The sequence below is a fragment of the Neopsephotus bourkii genome, unplaced genomic scaffold, assembly GCF_033783945.1.
Source record: "Neopsephotus bourkii isolate Nb327-2 ecotype Australia unplaced genomic scaffold, CSIRO-AGI_Nbou_v1 NB_281, whole genome shotgun sequence".
In the NCBI taxonomy this organism is placed as follows: Eukaryota; Metazoa; Chordata; class Aves; order Psittaciformes; family Psittacidae; genus Neopsephotus; species Neopsephotus bourkii.
The window spans coordinates 1,503,409-1,518,865 of record NW_026900790.1 but is presented as its reverse complement, the minus strand read 5'-3'; the positions used below and the strand labels follow the sequence as shown (position 1 = coordinate 1,518,865).

Genomic DNA, 15,457 nt, shown 5'->3' with positions numbered 1-15,457 from the left:
ATATAATCACTACAGCCCTAGAGCAGCTCTAAGCACATTACGATACCTGCACATTATCTGCCTCTGCTCTACTTACGACTCATGCAAGAGGCAGTGTATGACCTTTAGTAAAGTTAATTGTAGTGCAAACACCACTGCAGTGCGCAAACCATCCTGAAAAGGCTGTGGTACTGGGGAACTCTCTGAGGAAAGCCAAAAGAAAGAGAAAGAATTGTTCCTTGTGGAGCAAAGGCAAGAAAGACAGCCAGGCTGAGAGAGCTGGGCTGGGGCAGCCTGGAGAAGAGAAGGCTCCTGAAGGGGAGACCTTAGAGCAGCTCCAGTGCCTAAAGGGGCTGCAGGAAAGCTGGAGAGGGGCTTGGGACAAGGGCCTGTAGGGACAGGCCAAGGGGAATGGCTTGAACCTGCCCGAGGGGAGACTGAGCTGAGCTCTTAGGCAGAAGCTCTTCCCTGTGAGGGTGCTGAGGCGCTGGCACAGGGTGCCCAGAGAAGCTGTGGCTGCCCCATCCCTGGCAGTGTTCAAGGCCAGGTTGGACACAGGGGCTTGGAGCAAGCTGCTCCAGTGGAAGGGGTCCCTGCCCGTGGCAGGGGTTGGAACTGGAGGAGCTTTAAGGCCCCTTCCAACCCATACTGGACTGGGATTTGTACCCTATACATTCTACATCATAATCCCAGCTTCCCCCTAACTCAGGCTGTATTCTTCTACCCAAGTCCATCTCCCTCTGCCTTCCCCATGCTCTGCCACAGCAGGGACACCCTCCACTAGACCAGGCTGCTCTAAGCCCCATCCAAGCCAGCTCCTCTGCCCTGGCCCCAGCCTCCTTCATGCCTTTCCCTTCCCTTCAGCCCTCCAGGCAGGGATCAGCCCATTCTGCAGTGGCCCTGAAGCCATGAGAACGTGGCCCGGCCGGTCCCTGCACTGGATAACAGACCAGTTCTTCCTGCTCTCTGCCAGTGGGTATTAGTAGCATTCCTCCCCTGTACTCAGGGAGGATTTTCACTTCTAGGAGCAAAATACCTTGGTGACTCCCATCCTACTATCAAATGAGGGAGCTGGGAAGTGTTCAAGTGACAGGAGTCACCCAGCCCTCATTGTTTGACTCTTATTTATAGCCTGGGTTTTCTCTTCCACAGAGAAGGGAGGACTGTTGTTACACAGAGCTCTTTGCCTCAAGTCCTGAGCAGCCTCATACCTGGGACATTCCTTCTCCTGCAAGTTATTCTGGGCTGCTACTAAATTAAAATGCTCTCTGGAGTATTGACATGCCATTTTGTTATTTCAGCCCCAAAGCATCAGCAAATAAACTTTAGATTAACAAATGATGAATTCCTAAGGAAATATGCACCCAAATTCCAGTGTATAATTCCAGACTGATGTAAGTTTTTACAGTTAAAAATACTCAGTTGTTTAAGCGACACATGGCATCTGGCTAGTGCCAGGGGTTGCCAAGTGTGGCATGTAGGAATGCTCCTCAACAGCTGAACATCTCCTCCAGCACCGATGTCCAGGGTGGGCAGCACTCACAACCTCATCCTGCCTCTTCTCTTTGCAGTGCTTGAGAGAGCTGGGCTGGGGCAGCCTGGAGAAGAGAAGGCTCCTGAAGGGGAGACCTTAGAGCAGCTCCAGTGCCTAAAGGGGCTGCAGGAAAGCTGGAGAGGGGCTTGGGACAAGGGCCTGTAGGGACAGGCCAAGGGGAATGGCTTGAACCTGCCAGAGGGGAGACTGAGCTGAGCTCTTAGGCAGAAGCTCTTCCCTGTGAGGGTGCTGAGGCGCTGGCACAGGGTGCCCAGAGAAGCTGTGGCTGCCCCATCCCTGGCAGTGTTCAAGGCCAGGTTGGACACAGGGGCTTGGAGCAAGCTGCTCCAGTGGAAGGGGTCCCTGCCTGTGGCAGGGGTTGGAGCTGGATGATCTTAAGGTCCCTTCAACCCAAACTGTTCCATGATAAATCACATATGAGCATGGCAGGCAGACACAGTTAATACAGAACCCTAGGAGGCCTGGATTGTGATTTTCAGCTTACCATCAGTGGAAGAGACTCATTACAGCACCCTCAGTATCCTCATGCTCAGGTCTGACCAAGTTACACAACCCCAACCATCAGTCAGGACACTTCAGAGCACTGGAACAGGTTGCCCAGGGGGGTTGTGGAGTCTCCCATATTGGAGATATTCAAGGCCTGCCTGGACAAGTTCCTGTGTGATGTACTCTAGGTTACCCTGCTCTTGCAGGGGGGTTGGACCAGATGATCTCTTGAGGTCCCTTCCAACCCTTGGGATTCTGTGATTCAGGGTTGCTTTATTTTATACCTAAGCCCACAAGAAGGATGTTTGCTGTTGCTAACAAGAGCCAGCGATGAATGTTCTCAGTTCTACCACTGGCTGGAGAGGGGAACAGGCTTGAGCTGGTGCATTAACTGAGCCCAGAGGCTGGGGGGTATTCTTCAGTGGGCAGTTTTCCCAGTTTTCCCAGATCCTGGATCCCTCCAACGTGCCTGACATCTGTATTCAATTTCTTCAAAGAAAGAACCTGCGAAATTTTAATCCCTTTGGCGGCTTGGAGTCTCGGGGAAAACGCAAGCATCCATCACACTCACAGCATATTCCTTTCCTGTATGTTTGATATCCTATTTACTGGGAACTGAAATCCACCTAAAAACTTGCTTTACAGCTACTCTCAATGTACTATACATAGTGTAACATGAAGAACACTCCAGGACTGGCATAAATATGATTGCCAGAGGCATAAATAAGATCTCCTCCCATCCCTGTTCATGCAAGCAGGGCAGTCAGACCCCAGTACACAAAGTTGTTTACTCTCTATGAGCTGTGTTTAACATTCCACTCCCAGATATTTATATTGAGAGCCAAATGCAGAGCTGTATTCTGGAAAATGAGCAAAAGTAGGCTATGACCCATCCAGAGACTATTGGGTCATCTGAAAGGTTTACAAGCCAGTCTGGAATCCAGCATTTATTTTGGATGGTGGGAGGTTGCTATAATTAGCTGCCATTCAATTCCATTATACACTTACAAGACCAAAAAACCCTCTCAATCCGCAGTGTAGATGTATTTTTACTGTAATACAACCTATGACCTCTGCAGAAAACAAATTACCTCAACCATCAACCAGTGCACATTGGTGCGCTCAGGCCAGAAAAGCAATTTCCCTCTTATGAATATGAATGTAACACCAGCAAACAGGGCCCATCCAATGTGGTGATGTTACTCAACACAGCATCCACCTTAACAACAGAGTAATGGAGCGAGAAGCTACAGTTGACTTCAGCTCCCAAGCTGCTCACGTGCCAAGTGTTGTGTGTCTGGAGCCAGTGCCAGAGATGTTGGTTTTGATCAAAGGCTGTTTCCAAAGACAAATCAGTGCCTTATGCACGGGCACGTTCCTGCATGAATCAGACACACCAATAAAATTCCTGTAAAAGTCCTCTGGAGCAGTTGTATTTGGGAGGGGGAAGGACTGCTGGTGTTTCTTTAAAGCTTGTGGGTATATATTCTAAAGGAAGGAGTTACCGCTGCAGTGTCTTGTGATGTTTAGTGGTGGTCTTTAGGCTGTGTTAGATACGATCACAGAATGGTTTGGGTTGGAAAGGACCTTAAAGCTCATTTAATTCCAATGCACTCCACTAGACCAGTTTGCTCCAAGCCGTGTCCAACCCGGCCTTGAACACTGTGTTATCCCTTCCCTGGAGCCAAGCTGCTTGTGAGGATACTGACCATGGAAAGATGCTTCTGGATGTCTTCAAGTGATGACCAGCAAGAATACAGACACATGAGGATTTTCCTTCTGCCTCTTCTTTTTATCCAAGTAATTTTTACATTAAAAATATATAATAATCTGTGTTTATCTGCTTTCTGAGGAGAGATTGTAACTGTCAGCTTTAGGATCAGTGTCTCTGCTGCCAAAACTAGGACAACTCTTCACCTGACTCCTATCCAGGCTGAATGGTTTGGTCCCAAAAGTGAGTAAAGGCTTTGAGAGGACACAGCACGGAGGTTCATCAAAAGGGTCCTCACTGTGCTTTCACTTCCTTTGTGAAATCCCTGCTCCTAAAGCCTTACCAGGACATCCCATAACCAACAGAAAACACCATCGAGACGAGACATGATTGTTACACATTACTCAGTCTGGCTTCATTTTGCCTCTGGTTAAATACACCATCGCATCCGTCTCTTCCCTGTCTTATACAGGGAAAAGTATTTATCTAGTTGCTAACAAACATCCAGATACACTCACACACCTTAAGAAAACACAGCACTGCTTCCTCCCATGAATCACTCAACACCTTACATAAGTGTGGGGAGAATATGGAGCCGTTTCATATGTGATCATTTAAAAAGCTGGTCATAACCCCACCTGAAATGTGCAAATAACTCGGTTTTAAAGCATAAAGATCTGCTTCATGAATTCCTACCCCCAATTCCTTGTTTTCTATCCCGGAAATGCAACTCACACTCCCTTCTGTCTTACCCAATTGCCAACAGCTCACGTTATAGCATGGCTCCAGACCTGATCTGGGGAGAAATAGCTTCTTTCTCCCCAAAGGAGAGTGTGTTTTGGTGCAAGAAAAGGGGTTGCTCCGTGCAAAAGGAAGTGGATGCTGTAACTGTGGTCTCAGGTTGGATCTTTGCCCTCATCTTTTGGTGATGTTTGTAAGGCTCTATGTCCAATTAGTGACTTAACAGACCTGACCGGCTTTTGAGGAGGACTCTGGGCAGCAAGAGGAAGGTTAACAAGGCAAACTAAACAGGAATAGCTAGAGAACTGCCGTCCCTCTGGGCTGGCAGGATCTCAATGGCCATGTTGTGCACTGTCTCCCTGGTATGCGGAATGATGAGCTGCAATACGTGAAGTTTAAACATCAGTAAAGGGCTGCTCCACCTCTTCAGAAAGACAAGTACACATCCAAGTTCAATACTCACTTCCCCCTCCCTTTATGTTAAAAACATACATTGGGTAAGGTGCCAAGTCTGGGATATGAGGGTGTAGCTCCCTGCTCCATAGCAGCCCTTCATGGGATCACCATCTACATGGCCTTTTGTCAGCACAAGGATGCCTGGAAGGAGTGTGAATGCAATATGCTGGCAAAACTCCTCTGTTATTGCAAGTATGGTGACAAAACAACAGCTTGTCAGCTGAGCTATATTTACTGGGGGAAACAGTGGAACTGAAGTAACAGCTATGCTGTGAACATAGGCACTTGATAGAGACAAAATCTCAAAAATCAGCTCCCATCTGCCAGATCCTAGAATCCCAGAGTGGTTTCTGTTGGAAGGGACCTTAAAGCTCATCCAGGTTCCAACCCCTGCCACGGGCAGGGACACCTTCCACTAGAGCAGCTTGCTCCAAGCCCCTGTGTCCAACCTGGCCTTGAACACTGGGCACTGCCCCCAGGGATGGGGCAGCCACAGCTTCTCTGGGCACCCTGTGCCAGCGCCTCAGCACCCTCACAGGGAAGGGCTTCTGCCTAAGAGCTCAGCTCAGTCTCCCCTCGGGCAGGTTCAAGCCATTCCCCTTGGCCTGTCCCTACAGGCCCTTGTCCCAAGCCCCTCTCCAGCTTTCCTGCAGCCCCTTTAGGCACTGGAGCTGCTCTAAGGTCTCCCCTTCAGGAGCCTTCTCTTCTCCAGGCTGCCCCAGCCCAGCTCTCTCAGCCTGGCTCCAGAGCAGAGCTGCTCCAGCCCTCGCAGCATCTCCATGGCCTCCTCTGCACTCACTCCAACAGCTCCATGTCCCTCTTTTGCTGCTGCCCCAGAGCTGGATCAGGGCTGCAGGGGGGGTCTCCCCAGATAATAGAGATAAACTGTATGGTTTGACCATAATAGTCTTAACTTTGGTCTTCTCTTGTGACCTTATTTCATCAATGAAACAGATACATCAGGGTCTGGTGGAGCCAAATTTAGGCTATTGGCTCACCCTCATGAAATCTAGATAGAGCAAAGTACAATCTGGACTAGAGCATAAGTGCTCAATGAGACTCTGAAGCCCTGGTGATGTATTTTGAAAACCTGACTATAAATGGCTGACTTACTGCTTTTGAAAATCTCAATAACCTTGAGAATTGGTATAAAACAGCCTAGAAATGACGACCCAACCAGTCCAGGTAATGTATTTTAACAAGAATACATTGGAGTGTATGTGGTGGGTGTCCTTCAAACTCTCTAATGTCCAGGAAAGCCTGACCCTTCAAAAAGAACAAGTTAAAAAGGTTAATCAAATGCTGTAGCTTGAACTTTGTGTTAGCTCAGGGATTTCCCTTTTTCCCTAGCAGATTCGGGTTAAAACTCTTTAGAGGGGTGTACACAAATGATTGTTGATATTTTGGCTTCACCTTAATGTGATTGCTCGGTGGGACAAACCTCAGGCAATTTTCTCCAGCATATGAAAAGGTAGTACAATTAAAAGGAAAAGACAAAGAAACCCCTCCTCCCTGAGGGCAGATTTCCTTGCCATAGCACTGCCATCTGCATCAGAAAGAGCTCAGAAACAAAACGAGCCCCAAACACAGTCACTTCAGAGGCATCAGCACTGCAGATAATCTTTTTTCCTCTTTTTCCCCTCCCTGAATGGGAAATTACTGGGATGGCCTTATCTGGAACAGGAGATCTGGTCTGGAGAGGCCAAAGCTCAGAGTCAGCCTGTTGGACACCCCAACTGGGAATGGAAAGCATTCAGCAATAGCCAGGTTAAGTGAGGCTAATAAATAATGCACAAATGCAAAGTGAGTGACAACAACAGAGGTCAAACAGGAAATTCCCCACTAACAAATGACTTTTAATCCCAATCTAATAAACCCTAAACCCCGCTTGGTTAACTCTCAATAGCTGCCTTCCTAGGAGAAACCCTGTTTCTCTTCCTTCCCTTCTTAGGATAAGTGTTTGGCAGTGGGCAGATGGACACTGCCTTGAAGCAGTTTCTCTTTCAGAAAGCCAGGCTTGGACAGTGCTTGAGAATGATGCAGCTTTGCACCTTCCCACCCTCATTTCCCTAAGTCACTTTAGTCCATAGCTTTAAGAGCAATTTACCTCCCAGACAGTCCCTCTTGTTTGGATTACACTGAAGTGCACTAACTAAAGTCAAACAAAAGCAGCATTTGAAGGGACTTTGCACAGTTTTGCTTCCTGGCACTTGCAAATGCTTATGTTCTTGCTAAATTATGGGTTACACACATTCATTTCACACAGCATTAAAATTGTGGCACATTTAGGATACGAATGATTAAACCAGGAGATCACAAACAGTGTTATGGATAGCAGAAGCAGGCCTCAGCCCACCCCAGAGGTGTATGCAAGAGCAAACACAGCTGTACACATCTGAAGTGTTGGTGGGGAAATGCAAACACAGAAAGCACTGTGTTCCCAGTGGAAGCCTTTCCACAGAGTAGACTATTGCACAATGTTGTAAAGCAAAGTGTTTTGGTTACCTTAAAGTCAAGGCTGCAGAGACTGACTGCATCATCATCCTTCTCTCGGCGCTTCCTCTTCTGTAAGAGATGAAACAGAGCCATTCTAAAGCAACTAGAGGCATTTTCTTCCATTACACCCCCATCTAACTGCAGTAACTCAAAACCCCTAAGGCTTTTGAAGTATGTTTATGCTGTTTCATGAGGTTTGTCACCTGATTGATACCCATAAATTAGATGTCTATAATCCGGTGTCTCTGCACACCCCATAATTGCGGTTGGGAGTAAAACCTAAAGTGGGAAATCTCAGCAGCAGGACAGAACACAGTGGTTACCACTGTGGAATTGAGATTCTTTTAGCTAAAAGAAACATTTTTTGGTGGTTTTTAAGCAATCCAGCAATAAAATAGGGCTTTTTGAAAGAGTAAGGTACTCAGAGGGTCGGACTTGGGGAGCATCAGGATCCAAGTTCTCTAGGGGACACCAGAAGACACCATACCTAATTCTTGCTCACCAGCATGGCTGGGTTTGGGCAGGGGGCTTAGAGTTAAGGGGTTTACTGATTTTACCTTGAGACAGTGCCAGCATAAAGCTGTTTTGCAATGGGTTGGTTGTTCCTGCTCCTCAGCTATGTTCTGATACCCAAATATATCTTATTTAGGGGATTCTTCCTGTAGCAGGGATTTGTTTTATAGTGCAGTTCCCTGAACAGCTGAACGTGTGTACGTGAGGGCAGTTTTGGTCACCTATTTCATTCATTGTGTTGGATGTGGCCAGTAGACAGCTGTGGTTGAAGCATTCCTGCTAGGAATGCAATGGGCTGAAAGAGTAAGGGGCTTTAGGGAAGAATGATGAGGCTTTGGCCAGGGAGCTCTCAGCTCTTTTCCTTTCCAGAGAGGAGCAGAAGCCAACAGGACAATGATCAAAGCCATCTGCCCTGAGCTTCCTGATACCTCCCACTGGTTCTGCACTATTTGGGCTTCTACAGTGTGTTTTCATTACCCAGATAGTGGAAAAGCAACTGTGGACTCATCCTGCTAGGCTGAGCCAGCCTGGAGATCACCTGGTCTGGAAAAACATGGATCATGAGCATAAAGTGTTTGGTCATCCCTAAAACAAGGAGTTGATTTCCATCCCGTGTTTGACCCTTGTCTTTCAACATCTCAGAATGAATCAAGTTCATCCTCTTCCACTTCATTAAGTACAAAGAAACTGTTTTTTGTGTTTTTATACTGGTCTACATGTTGGTTATCAGTTCATCAGACGTTGAACTAAGTGAAATAAGGAAAACACCCTCCCTGCAGCTGCAGAGGGAATCATGGAATGGTTTGTGTTGGAAGGGACCTTAAAGCTCATCCAGTTCCAACCCGCTTCTATGGGCAGGGAGACATACACAAATCCTGTTTGCTTAGAAATTAATATGTTCACATTAAAGTTGTAGCTTTAATAGAGGTTTGTCACCATTGGAAGTGTCTTTAAGATGTCTGAATACAAGCATTCATTCAAATTACTTTACAATGCTGAGCAGTTTCCATGGGTCCTTTGGAAAGCTGATGCTGCTGAGGGGATGCCCAGCTCCCCATGAGGGTTTTCAAACCTGTTGTCTTGTTTGCTGGTCCTTTTGTGTGATGCTCCAATGTGTCTTCTTGCCTGTCCACACTATGCTGACTCTACCATACACACATGTAATGGTGAGGTATTACTGAAGTGCACTCACTAGTGTTTTATGCTCTTGGTTTTGGTGCTGTTTTCTCCTCAGCTATTCAAACCCACCACAGAAGTGTCTTCAAGTCCAAAGTTCCCCACTGATTTCAGTGTTTCTGCTTAGTTTCTACTGTATTTACAGAGATAAGATACTGACTGGCATGTGAGGCCCTTCACTGTGAGACTTGCTAACCACAGAGGAGAAATCTCTCACATTAGACATGATGTCTTCCCATATTTATAGCACTGACACTGAATTAATGTCCCAGCACGCTCCAGACTCTTTGAGCAGACCTTTGGCAGGCTGGAGAACACATGCAAATGCAGCCATTTGGCTCTTTCTAAGCTTGAGTAAAATATTCAGGCTTGGTTATTTATCAAACCCTTGCAATAAAAGACTGTTCTAACCACACCTTTTCAGTCTGCAGCTCATTTTTCCCATCTGGAAGTGAAGGGTTTTAGCATCTCTTTAACAGCAGAAACTTGCAATAAAAGACAAAGACAACCACGCCTCATTGGTCTGAATATTATTCCTTCCTTATGCAGTCAAGCACATTAACATCTTTAACATACAGCTCCAGCCCAAAGCCCAGACACGAAAGGAAGGCCAAGGTTTTGTTTTTAAACTGGCTAGACTTATGCAATAAGTATTGCATTGGCTGGAGCCCATTTCCTTTGCCCAATATAGTTTCATAGACATTTCACTACGGAGCCAGCTGTGTCATTCCTGTGTGGTGCCAGAAAAAGAACAGATTCCAAGAAAAAGGGCTCTTCAGACTGCTCAAATCTGGGGGTTTAAAGGCACATGGTAGAAAAGCAACTGTTATAGTGCTGCTTTCTCACATCTTTGAGGGGAGATTTGATACTTCAACCTTGTCACGGAACTCATGTCATGTGGAACAAGTTACTTCTATGAGGGTTATTAAAGTGTAAAAACTGAGAGCTGATTGAGGCTCTCAAAGAGGTTTTTATTGTAAAGAAGAAGCATAAAAAGATGCTAATCAGGAGGGGAAATCTAAATATTCTGTGACTTGCTGCTAGAAAAACCTAACTGATGCCATGAGCACGAATGAGAATTCCATTTCAAGGGTTCTGATTAAAGCTCTGGGAATGCTTTTTGAAGAAGTGCTGGTTTTCCATTTAGAAACAAGCATCTGAGAACACTGGGGCTGTTGAGCCTGGAGAAGAGAAGCTGCGTGGAGACCTCAGAGCAGCTTCCAGGGTCTGAAGGGGGCTACAAGGATGGTGGAGAGGGGCTCTCCATCAGGGACTGCAGTGATAGGACAAGGGGTGATGGGTTCAGACTGAAATGGGAAGTTCAGGTTGGAGATAAGGCAGAAGCTCTTCCCTATGAGGGTGCTGAGGCGCTGGCACAGGGTGCCCAGAGAAGCTGTGGCTGCCCCATCCCTGGCAGTGTTCAAGGCCAGGTTGGACACAGGGGCTTGGAGCAAGCTGCTCCAGTGGAAGGGGTCCCTGCCTGTGTCAGGGGTTGGAACTGGAGGAGCTTTAAGGTCCCTTCCAACACAAACCATTCCACAATTCTATGATCTAGTTTTCATCTCCCCTACCATAGCTTTTGCCTAAACCCAGGATATTTAGTTCTTTAGGGCTCAGTCTAGGGTTTTGTTGCTTATTGCCCACCTGAAGTCATAAAGCACCACTAAGGCTTCAGGTGAGGAATGTTCACCAGGACAGTTAAGTCAACAAAGTTCAAGTGCCTGTTTCTCATAGATGAATCCTCCTTTAATGAAAAGGGAGAAAGGAAAACAATCCATGAGTAACCTTGCTTCCAGTCAGAAGCCAACAGAGGATGCTTTAACATGAACTGTCTTTTCTTAGAATTATGCAGAACACGCACTAGTTGTCCTCTGTCAACCCATCCCACCTCTACAGGCATGAAGAGGACACTTGGCTTCCTTACCCACTTCCCCTAAGGCTTAGGCCAGGTACAGTTTAAGGACTTGTGGCTAAACAGCTGCAAAAACTATGGCATGAAGAGATGCTATTTGTGACTGGTGGCCATGGGGGGAATAAAACCCCTTGTGGGACGCTGTTATTCCAGCACATTAGACATGACGCCTAGAAAAGGGGAGTGCTGGTTTGCCTACAGGCTGCTGCCAACATACAGAGCTCTGCTCAATGCATGTCAGCATAACTGCATTGGCAAAGCCTCTGAGCAGAGACCTGGTCCCTGGCCATGCAAAAGGGAATGTCTGCTGGGCAGCTGAACAGCTATGCACTCTGCTTCAGTATCCTTCCCCTCCTGTATTTGCTTCTCTTCCAGTGTTAGGTGTCCAAGACTAACCTCTAACCAGCCACAGGAAAGCTTGGATCTCCAGAGGAAGGCTGGATTTCAGAGGTGCCCACTGTCTGTAGCACCAAATGAAACTATTTGGGCTTGAAGGGAGAAGTAGAGGTGGATTAGGTTGATGAGAGACATGACGGAGGATGCAGATGAGCAATTAAATCCTCCAAACCTAATTCCTTTGGGATTTGCAGTCTGCCACAACATAGTGTTCTAACTGCAATTCAGAGTTGAAGTGACTATGCTTATAGCCAAATAAAAGCAAATTAAAAAAAAAAAACATGCAAAGAACAGGAATAACTTGAAATTCCATCAAAATTATTTCAATCTGTGATGTTAGAACAATCTCTTCAAATGGCAAAGAATATAATTTCATGGGCTTTGTAATATTCAGATGCACATTGTCTCACGATGAAAGTCTCTAAAACAAAGCAAAAGCAGATTCTACAAGAGGTTATGGGTTTGTTTTAATGCATTCCCACACTGGCCTGGTGTTTGTGCAGCCTCAAATGTGCACATGGTTGGCCTTCAAGTCACAGCCAGCAAAGTGCCTATCTAAATAAATGTTTGACAAGAAGCTCCAGCTGATTTTACATGGGATTTCCTTTATAAAAGGTATTCCTGCTGTTTTCCCCACTGCCAGCCATGTTCTCATGCCCTTCCTCGTGCTGGCACAGGAGCCCCATGGCTTGTGCAGGTAGCTGGATCATACCAAACTCTCTATTTTCTTTTTGGCAAGGCAAGGTTTTCAGGCTGCCTGAGGATGGGATCACCACATCCATGGGCAGTGGGGGCAAGTCAGTGTAGGCAGCTTATGGAGATGAGATTTATGATGGGACAAGATCTGTATATATCATTACCAAGCACTATGCACCTACTTCAGTTGACTGATTGCCTTGTAAGCCTTAGCATATGAAGAGGGACAGACTTAGTGAAGCAGCAATTCAGAACAGAAATCATAGAATAGAATCCCAGACTGGTTTGTGTTGGAAGGGACCTTAAAGCCCACCCAGTTCCAACCCCTGCCACGGGCAGGGACCCCTTCCACTAGAGCAGCTTGCTCCAAGCCCCTGTGTCAAAGCTGGCCTTGAACACTGCCAGGGATGGGGCAGCCACAGCTTCTCTGGGCACCCTGTGCCAGCGCCTCAGCACCCTCATAGGGAAGAGCTTCTGCCTAAGAGCTCATCTCAGTGTACCTGCTCCTATAAACATGGTTAAAACATAAAACATTCTTTACATGTGGCTTTAAAACCAGCCCAAATAAGTTAAATGTTCACAAATGAGTTATATCCACCCTAGGCCCTCTCTGGAGAGTGGTTCATCTTTGTCAACCAGCTCTAGAGGCTGGATGTGAACCACTTCCCTGGCAAGGGATGAAAGATAAAGGATGAAGAGAAGAGAGTACAAGGCTTACAGCAGTGAGTCCATGCACTTGCTTTAGGTAGCTTCTCAATACCAAATGAAATACAGATTCATGTATTTAAGAAAAAATAAAGCTTCATTTCTACCCCATGTTTTATATCTTGCCTATTGCATTGCCATTTTAGTTAAGATGGCTGAAACACATCAGAAAATAAGAAGTTGATGAAGAAACCACAGTGTCCAGGATTCCCTGCCTTTCCTTAATCCCTTCATGCAAAAAGCACCCTCCAGCTAAAGCTCAGAAGCCTTAGAGGCTCAGAAAGTGTCTAGCCAGATAGAGAGCAATGTGTTGGTTTTGTTTCTCCTTCAGACAGAGGGACCTTCACCTCTGTATTCCTGCTTGTGTTTGCATGCTGTTGCAATCTGTACCCACCAACTGGTTTACTCACCAGGGTGAAGTCCCAGTGTGGTCCTGGTGTGAGGAATGTGAAAGAGCTGCCTCGTTTCAGGGGGTACCTGTGAGGAGAAAGAAGGAATAAGGTAAATAACTTACAGGTTGTGGTAGCAATTGGTAAACTATATCTGTTTTCAACAGCTTGGATGGTATCATACATCTTCAGCTCCAGCCCAAAAGCTGTGAAGACAATGAAGGAGGACATGGAGCTGCTGGAGCAAGTCCAGAGGAGGCCACAATGATGATCAGGGGCTGCAGCACCTCCCATATGGAGACAGGCTGAGAACATTGGGGCTGTTCAGCCTGGAGAAGAGAAGCTGCATGGAGACCTCAGAGCAGCTTCCAGTGTCTGAAGGGGGCTATGAGGATGCTGGAGAGGGGCTCTTCATCAGGGACTGGAGTGATAGGACAAGGGGTGATGGGTTCAAACTGAAACAGGGGAAGTTCAGGTTGGAGATAAGGCAGAAGCTCTTCCCTGTGAGGGTGCTGAGGCGCTGGCACAGGGTGCCCAGAGAAGCTGTGGCTGCCCCATCCCTGGCAGTGTTCAAGGCCAGGTTGGACACAGGGGCTTGGGTGACATGGTCTAGTGTGAGGCATCCCTGCCTGTGGCAGGGTGTTGGAACTGGACGATCTTAAGGTCCTTTCAACCCAAGCCATTCTATGAATCTATGTAGCACAGTCTTTGGGAAGGAGAGACCAAAAGGATTGCCAGTATTCCCCACCATAACTGCAGGTGTTGGATTAAAACCCTACTTTACTACAATAAATGTGCAGCAGAAGCAGCAAAAACCTCCCACTGGGCCCTGCAGGCTGATCTGAAGGAAAAAAGGCTCTTTTTGACCCCCAAAGCTGCCAATCTGGCCAAGAGGGAGGATAAAGCAGTCCGAATAATATAAACCACTAATATTGTGGCCTCATTTTCTAAGGTTAATGAAGCTGAAAGGAAAGGAGGCAACAAACTGTACCTTTGACAATAGAGCCTTGTAGTTTCCCATCAAATTACAACCAGGAATTGAGTTGTGGTCTTTCATTAAGTCATTTTTGATCCAAGAAAGTTAAACCACCAGAAAGCAGGACACACAATAGGGCGTTTGTATAATCCTTGCTCTTTGAACAATGCTAAACGAATTGCCTTCTGCAAGTCATTTATTGTACTAGCACCCAGTTAAGCAAACAAGCTGGGTGCCAGCTTTCACTGTCTGCTGGACTTAAGGTATGTTTCCAGCAGTGACTTTTGAAAGCTTATCCTGGCCATAGGATGGAGAAGCAGTTTTCTGTCTGTCATTAAGTTTTTGCATGTGGAATGTGAGTCCCAAACAGGCCACACACTTCTCTGTCAAAGGCAGTGGCAGCACCTAAAGGGGAAAAGGCTTCCCCTTTGCTGTCTCAAACTCAGACAGAAGCATCCCGCAGCAGCTGCACTGTTCTTCTTCATGCTGAGATCCCCCAGGATTAGCAAAAAACCTGGATATAACATAGGAATGCAAATGCTTCCGGCTTCCAGGAGACTTGCACTCGGCATTGCTCAGGCATTCCTGAATATTCATCTTACGGAGCAGGCAGTGGTGTTTCACGTCAGCAGCTCGCTGGACCAGGAGAGGAAAAGCAGTTGTCTGTAATGGATTGGGCAGGGTGGGGTGCTCTGTGTTGGTGACTGGAAAATACAAGTCAAGCACCTAGAAAATGCTTTTGTTGTTCTACCAGCCAGTGCAGATCAACAAGGATCATAGAATCATGGAATGGTTAGGGTTGGAAGGGACCTTAAGCTCCTCCAGTTCCAACCCCTGCCACAGGCAGGGACACCTTCCACTGAAGCAGCTTGCTCCAAGCCCCTGTGTCCAACCTGGCCTTGAGCACTGCCAGGGATGGGGCAGCCACAGCTTCTCTGGGCACCCTGTGCCAGCGCCTCAGCACCCTCACATCTATTCCTATATCTAATTTCCTTATCTCCAACCTGAACTTCCCCTGTTTCAGTTTGAACCCATCACCCCTTGTCCTATCACTCCAGTCCCTGATGAAGAGCCCCTCCCCAGCATCCTTGTAACCCCCTTCAGACACTGGAAGCTGCTCTGAGGTCTCCACACAATATTCATAGAGAAATCTGTTATGAAGTGGATCTTACTGGAAGTGAGATGTGAAGGAATAAAAGGTGCGTTTGGGGATGAGGTAAAGCAGCAGGTGTAGATTACACAGGTGAGCTTCTTAATACTTTTCCTCCAG

The 15,457-nt window shown here is 46.8% G+C and overlaps 1 protein-coding gene across 1 annotated transcript in view; it reads right to left on the bottom strand.

The window, feature by feature from the left end:
* Nucleotides 1–15,457, bottom strand: part of NET1 (neuroepithelial cell transforming 1) — a 55,663-nt gene that overhangs the window by 15,037 nt on the left and 25,169 nt on the right. Inside the window, exons 2-3 of the mRNA XM_061346831.1 lie at nt 13,233–13,299; nt 7,434–7,493 (exon numbers count right to left, since the gene is read on the bottom strand). Of these exons, the coding sequence (XP_061202815.1) occupies nt 7,434–7,493; nt 13,233–13,299 (127 nt within the window). The remainder of the gene's footprint in view (nt 1–7,433; nt 7,494–13,232; nt 13,300–15,457) is intronic.